At 39.1% G+C, this 7575-nt stretch overlaps 2 protein-coding genes across 4 annotated transcripts in view; both read left to right on the forward strand.

Annotated features, from left to right (window-relative positions):
• The first annotated feature begins 552 nt into the window (after positions 1-552).
• On the forward strand, positions 553-2039 carry gper1 (G protein-coupled estrogen receptor 1). Its single transcript, XM_014023905.1, has one exon. It carries the CDS (start codon positions 574-576, stop codon positions 1630-1632), a length of 1059 nt encoding a protein of 352 aa, XP_013879359.1. The 5' UTR covers positions 553-573; the 3' UTR covers positions 1633-2039.
• A 3430-nt stretch (positions 2040-5469) lies between these two features.
• unkl (unk like zinc finger) overlaps positions 5470-7575 on the forward strand; it is a 17137-nt gene continuing 15031 nt past the window's right edge. For all 3 annotated transcript variants that reach the window (XM_014023916.1, XM_014023928.1, XM_014023920.1), the window contains exons 1-2: positions 5470-5557; positions 6141-6350. In XM_014023916.1, the coding sequence (XP_013879370.1) occupies positions 5493-5557; positions 6141-6350 (275 nt within the window). In that variant the 5' untranslated portion in view covers positions 5470-5492. The remainder of the gene's footprint in view (positions 5558-6140; positions 6351-7575) is intronic.

Here is a 7575-nt window from a genome sequence, read left to right on the forward strand (position 1 = left end):
GATCTTGAATATTTTGGGGAATATTTACTCCCTTCTTTATACAGCTGCTTTAACAAGTACTTCGTTCTAATTGTTTTTTCTTGTGGTATTTTTTTTCCTCMGTTCTACTCACAGCTCAGGTGTCAGAGCAATAACATCCTTGGCCGGTTCTCACTGAATAAAGGTCCACGTGCACTCGGGGAGCACGTCAATCAGATGACTCGAAAAGAGCAACAAAAAAGCCACCGTCTAATCTCAGGAGCACAGATTTCAGATTTTAGCCGGCGTCGGGACAACGTGCCTGATCAGGGGCACGGACCGAAGGTGGTTTTAGGACATGGAAGAGTTCCTGTTTTGCACCAAGAGTTTACTGACAGATGAAACTTGATGTCACGATGGGGTCAAACTTCACTCTGCTCACCTGACTTATAAATGTTTCACTGCGCTCACCTGACCTCCGTCAGCATGTCAACACAGGATAAATGAATATTCTTTTAAAGAGACAAAACTTTGAGCTGGCATGGCTTCAGGATGTAGCCGGTGAATGTAACATATGTGTGGCTTCTGATTTAAGGCAGGCCAATCRCAGTCAGGATGGAAGGGCAGTCTTTGGTCTGGATCAACAATATCACTACAGACCGACTGAACACCTCGTTCAAAATCAACGCCACAAATTTAAGTGAAAACCCTGAAAAATACCAGTTTTACAGCATTGGTCTCTTCTTGTCCTGTTTGTACACTATCCTCCTGTTTCCTATTGGGTTTATAGGCAACATYCTAATCCTGGTGGTAAACCTGAACCACAGAGACAAGATGACCATCCCTGATCTCTACTTTGTTAATTTGGCCGTGGCGGATCTCATCCTGGTGGCAGATTCCCTCATTGAGGTTTTCAACCTGAACGAGAAGTATTACGACTACGCCATCCTCTGCACCTTCATGTCCCTGTTCCTGCAGATCAACATGTACAGCAGCATCTTCTTCCTCACGTGGATGAGCTTCGACAGATACGTCGCGTTGGCCAGCTCCATGAGCAGCAGCTCGCTGAGGACGATGCAGCACGCCAAGCTCAGCTGCAGCCTGATCTGGATGGCCTCCATCCTGGCCACCCTTCTCCCCTTCACAATAGTCCAGACCCAACACAGRGGGGAAGTGCACTTCTGCTTTGCGAATGTCTTTGAGATTCAGTGGCTGGAGGTAACCATTGGGTTTCTGGTGCCCTTCTCCATCATCGGCCTGTGCTACTCTCTGATCGGGCGGATCCTCGTGCGATCCCAGAAGCATCGYGGGTTGTGGCCACGGCGGCAGAAAGCCCTGCGCATGATCGTGGTGGTGGTTTTGGTGTTCTTCATCTGTTGGCTGCCAGAGAACGTCTTCATCAGCATCCAGCTGCTGCAGGGCACCGCCAACCCGTCGCGGAGGACTGCCTCCGCCTTGTGGCACGACTATCCGCTCACAGGCCACATTGTTAACCTGGCAGCCTTTTCCAACAGCTGCCTTAACCCCATTATCTACAGCTTTCTAGGGGAAACCTTCAGGGACAAGCTGAGACTCTTTGTGAAAAAGAAAGCCAGCTCGTCAGTSGTGACCCACTTCTGCCACCATGATCTTGATTTACATCTCCCTGTCAGGGGTAACGTGTCAGAGGTCTGACTGCAATGAGAAAACAACTCAAAAACTTCACTTTTTCATATCAAATATGAGTTCTCTTTCTCTGTTATTCTGCTTTGAATCATCCAGTTGCACAAGTGTCAGACTTGCTCTCTTCATGAACAAGAAACACAAAAGATCCTACAAGACACTTTAAAAGAAAAAGGGAAATCCAATTAATGTATTTTTTATTAGATGAATAAGTTATTTTAATGTCCTGTGCACATTCAGTTGAACTTTTTTCTTTATGTCTGGTGTGTTTTCTGTTCAAACGAAGCACAAGTGTCTACATAAAATGTCCTTCAGACTTAAGACTTCACAAATCCAACCAGGTGATCTATCTGATCCACAGGAAGGATAATTTCAGTCAAAATAACACGTTCTTCCTAAAGTGAAATACAAAAATGGTCTTTAACAATCTCACACATCTATATCAGCCACAGGGGATACATTTGAGGCATGACAAGTGCAGAATAAAATCATTTTAGTGTAGTAGAATCATCACTGAACCGCTGTATTAATGGGTGCAATATATCTAAGATTTTGGTCACTGTCCTATTTTGTGATGGGCTCTATAAAACGTGTGTGGGAATTAATGTGCTACAAACGCAGGATTTGAATGTCTCTCCTGCTTAATTTGACAAATTATGTAACCATTACAAGACAAATGTGAGAATCCGTGCAAGTGATGATGGCTTCTAAGACTGCTGTGGTTCYCAGATTTCAGTCCTGTTGGACGGGGAGCTCAAAGAGGAACGGGCTGCATCAAGGAGCTGTTTAATCTCTACAGAGCAATGGTTAGAATAAAGCAACGATCCTTTGATTCGCACCATTTTATTTATTCAATTTGCACATTTGTGACCTTTTCTTGGCCTTGTTTGTTCAGGAGCATGTTCTCAGTCTTTTAAATCATAAATCATACATCATCTGGAGTGAAATTAAAACACATTGTTAAAAAAAGAATAAAATGATGTTTGCAGAACATGACTACTCAAATGTTTGCGTGTCTTTAGGTTTACCAAAGGCTCTTTTTTGTGGCTCCATGAGAGCTGAATGTATTTATTTATTTATTTATTTTATTACTGGTGCACCATTTACTTTTTTTTCAGTGAATACTATCATCTGTTTTCAAATGGGGGTATCGCAGGATTCAAAAAGGAAATATTTACTTTGTTGTTTATGTTTCCTCTGTGCCAGATATAATGAAGTGACTGGGAAAAATAGGAGCCCAAAGCACATCTTGTTATTCCAGCTGTAACTGTCCTGGGAAAGCCATGCTGAGGATTTTTGCAGTGGTTGTTTGTCAGATGACTGCCAAAAAAAAGTTAAACTTGCTGTGGCACACGATGAGGACTCTTATTATTGCTTCCATTATAATACTTGTGCTCCATAATTTAATTATTGCTAGAAGACACTTTGTTTTCCAACTATTTTTTTTTCCTAATACAGGGAGAATTCTTGTTTGTTCGCAACTTGGACGTAGAAATTCAAGGTAAAAATCCAACACAAGGCTTTTGCGGTACACACAGGAAGACATTTGACTAATAATGAAATTAATGCTGTCAAGACCAATGTTCAGTRTCTGAGGTGAGGCAAAACACCACCTTGACATCAGCCACATGCGCCGAGCTGCACAAATAAAAAAACACACCCACTGGACAAAGTGTGAGAAGAGCACGACAGTGAACTGCATGAACAGCTGAGAACACTGAGAAGGCCGAGGTTACGCGCTGACATCACAGAAGGCAAAAAGGGTGTAACATTTCCCATCTCATCTCTGRGTGACGTCGGGAGTTTTAGAGCAAAACTCCATTTAAGAAAAAAGGACAACATTTCTTGATTTTTCTCTCTTTCAAAAAGGAAATTAAAATTCTTATTTAGCCAAACAATTGAGACTGTTTGAGGAAGTAAAATTCTAAAAGTTCAAAGGAAACTCTGACACTATTAGGTATTTCCTTATATGACTCTAGTCAATGCACATTTGAAGACTAAACTATAAAAAAATAAAGCCATGAAATCGTGTTTTATTCACTTTCTTAAAAGAGACCATCACTAAAGCTTGTTTTATGTAAGAAAAGTGTTGGGATTTAACTGTAACCTGAGAGTGGGTGTGGCATGACGATGTAATTAGACCTGGAAAAGCCAGGGTTTATGTATGATTATTAGACTGTGTAATCGGTGGATTTCAGGACATATAATTGCATTTGTATATTTAAACCCTTTACAAAAAAAAGGTGTCGAGTAGAACAGATTAGCGTTTCAGATTCAAGTGTGTGTGTGTTTGTGTGTGTGTGTGCATGGTGGTGGTGGTGGTGGAGTGGAGATAGAAGTTTTACATGCAAAAAGACAGACGCATCAAAATATATATTTTGAAAATGTCGAGGAAATGTAAAGTTATTAAATTCATACTGGAAGCAAGAAATTAGCCTAAAGACAAATAAAAGTATTTTTTTAGTAGTAAATTGATTGTTATTTTAAAATGTAGCCTTATAAGTWGGCTTGAAATGGATAACGTAAAATGAATGGGCATGAACATAATGTTTGTGGAAGAGGATAAGGCCACAGAGCAAAACATATATATATAAATAAATATAAACATATATACATATTACATATATATGTGTGTGTGCTTTCAAATATCAAAAGGAATCTTAGAATTCTGGCGTCAATCTCAGAAGTCTGAGGGAAAAAATGTTTGATTTATTCTGAGAAAACATCAAAATTTTGATTTTAAAAATCTGATAAAAAAAGTCAATTCTTTCCCCTCTCTCTATGGCCCTAATTCTCTTCCGTAGAAATGTGCTAAAAACTGTCTATCTCACCAACATTACCTGCCTCTTCCTTTCAGGGTCATGGGGGTCACTGGTGCCCATAACCAGCAGTTACTGTGCGAGGGGTGGGGTACACCCTGGACAGGTCACAAGCCCATCACAGAACCATAGAGACAAACAACCATTCACTGTCTCACTCACACCAAGTGACAGTTTAGAATGACCAAGTAGTCTAACACAGGTTTTTGTTCTGCGGGAGGAAACCGGAGTGCTCCTCAAAAAAACATGCATTCATGGAAAGAACATGCTAATTTTACCCAGAAAAATCCCCAACTATGATTCGATCCTACAACTTCTGAGAGCCAACAGCTCTACCAACTGAGCCACCATGCTGCCCAAAAAAATAAATAAATAAAAATAAAAAACTGAATGACAAACCCCATTACCCACCCTCCCCCCAGCAGAAGTTTGTGCAGCCTCAAAGCTCAGACAAGTCAAGGAACAGCTACTTCCTGAGGCTACAAGGCTCATAAAGTCAGTCCTCACCTCTGGGTCTTGTTTTTATTAATTAAACTTTATGTTATTTATGTTTATTCCTCAGTCCATTTATTTAGACTGGACTGAGGAATACGTTTTGTTCTCATATGTCTCAGACAGTCAGTGGTCATTGAGTAGTTTCTTATTTAATGAAAGAGTAGAAACTTGTATCCTTTATTTATTTCTGATCAGTCAAATTCATAAAGATTTATTCTAATGTTTAATCCAAAAATTCTAATTTGTCAAGCACAATTATTTTACCTTGGGGATTGTGTGTAGTTGCTAAAAGGTATTTCATTATAATGCTGAAATGACGTTTGTGTATTTTATCAAGAGGAAACATCTACCAGTGCTTTACTTCAAAATGCGGAAGACAAAAATTCGAGTTTGCATAATAATGTGTATTCTGTATATGCAAAAGCAGTGACACTGTGTAAAAGAAATGTCAGAATATTTTTCTGACGCCCCCTAACATCCTTGTGTAAATTCGGCTTGTTTGTAGTGTTGTTGCTGTGCAGATTCTGGCGCATGCGCAAATCATTGTTTTGACTGAAAATGCCGTCGGTTTCGAAAACGGYGGCCAATGCGTCTCCTCAAACCGAGAAACCTACCCACTATACGTGAGTAACGCTGCTGCATAGAATCAATAAAATCGCCCATTGCCGAAAATGCGAGTTCCGCGTGCACTTTTATGCGTTTGCATTTTTGGCATTCCTCAACTCTTTTGTGTGTGCGTTAAAACATGGTGCTTTTCCTGGCTTTGTGACTACCTTACGTTACATAGCAAACAACGACTGCTAACAACAGTGCTACGGCAGGAAATACGAACGCCTCTGCATTCGCCGTCGGAATCGCTCACATTTGTTTTTCTGTGTTGAAGAACGTGTTTAAGTCACGTTTTTAATATCATGCCGTCTGTCTGCTAAACGATTAGCTAGGAACTCGCTAACCAGTCTGCTTGTAAATAGCTCGGCCTTCTTCCTTCTTTCTACGCACATTTATGCACGTACGCTCGCATGTTTTGACTTACCGTTACGGCAAAATGCCTACGTAGTTTTCGCTCAGAATACCGAGCCGACGTTCGTGACCCAAAATAACAAGGCTGCGACACGAACACGACACCTCTCGATGCTTTGTGTATTGCTATTTTAAACTCGACTCAGTTTTCTCCGCTTGTTTTAAATCCTCTCTCGCTGTTTTCAGATACTTGAAGGAGTTCAGGACAGAGCAGTGCCCGTTGTTCCTCCAGCACAAGTGTACGCAGCACAGACCCTTTACTTGCTTTCATTGGCATTTTCTGAACCAGCGACGAAGGCGACCCATAAGGAGGAGGGACGGTACCTTTAACTACAGCCCTGACGTGTACTGCACGAAATACGACGAAACTACAGGCATTTGCCCAGATGGAGACGAGTAAGTCCCCGTTACAATAAAAGCCACGTTGTACCCGTATAACTAGTAAACATGCAGCTGCTATCAAATCTTTTTGATAAACTCCCATTCATTGTGAAGCAAATACTGAAAGAAAGATTATCTTAAGTAGTGAGTTTGACTATGATTTAGACAAACATATTAGACTTTTAATTATGTATATATATATATATAATATACTGTTTTGTGATTTTTAATGATTTTTGCTTTTGTGTCATTTGACATTTTGATTTTCCTCATTTAAGACAATGGATTCATCAAAATATACAAAGTAATACTGAGTGTAGTTTTCTTTGCAACCTTGTTTACAWATGAGAAGATATTCTTGTTAATGGCATGTTTTTTATTTTTATTTATATAACCTTTTATTATACTAGGCAAAACATTAAGAATAACTTTTCATTTACATTGTCAACCTGGCAGCCATCATTATCATTTTGTCAGTCCAATTAACAATGTTTGTTTTATTTTCTGTTTTTTTAAAAGCAGTATGATTTGTGTAGCATGATTAATCTGTTTTTCKGTGAAATTGTCAATGTAGCTGATTGTCATTTCTGTCTGTCARTATATTTACTGCAGCTGTTTTGCTTGCAAATGTGCATATAAAATATAACATGCAGACATTTTTTTATCAAAAGCATCACATTGTTTTTCTTTTTTGCAAAAGGACATTTTTATATTTCCCTTCTTTGTGGACCCACAGCATTAGTACTTCTGCTTATGTTTAAATACATTTTTTGCAGCCTTATCATTGAGTAAAAATTATAGCCTTGACATTTGAAAGGTTTTTAGTTTCTGGCTATCTGATAAAAAGACTAAATTAAAAAAAAAAAACAGGAAAATGGGAAATCTAAGAATTTTGCCTCTTTGTGTGGTCAATTATAAATGAAAGATCAGCTAAAAGATTGCTAGAAAAAAATGAAATGATGAAACTAATGGGAGATGTACAGTATAATACTGTCCTCACAATTGCTTCTCTGCTAAAAGAAGCTATTCTTGTTTGACCCTTTGAGTTGCTATAGCAACTGTTTCTCAAGAAAACCAACAGTTCAGACGTCACGCATTTCTCAAAGCATTGCTGTTGTTACAGCCCTTCTTTTTTAATGACATTTTAAACCCAGATTGCATTTGTGTTAATGCTAATGCATTAATACCTGGATTAGCTCTGCATTTAGATATTAATATTACATTTAATAATATATTTAAC

Source organism: Austrofundulus limnaeus, unplaced genomic scaffold (assembly GCF_001266775.1).
Source record: "Austrofundulus limnaeus strain Quisiro unplaced genomic scaffold, Austrofundulus_limnaeus-1.0 Scaffold4, whole genome shotgun sequence".
Classification (NCBI taxonomy): Eukaryota; Metazoa; Chordata; class Actinopteri; order Cyprinodontiformes; family Rivulidae; genus Austrofundulus; species Austrofundulus limnaeus.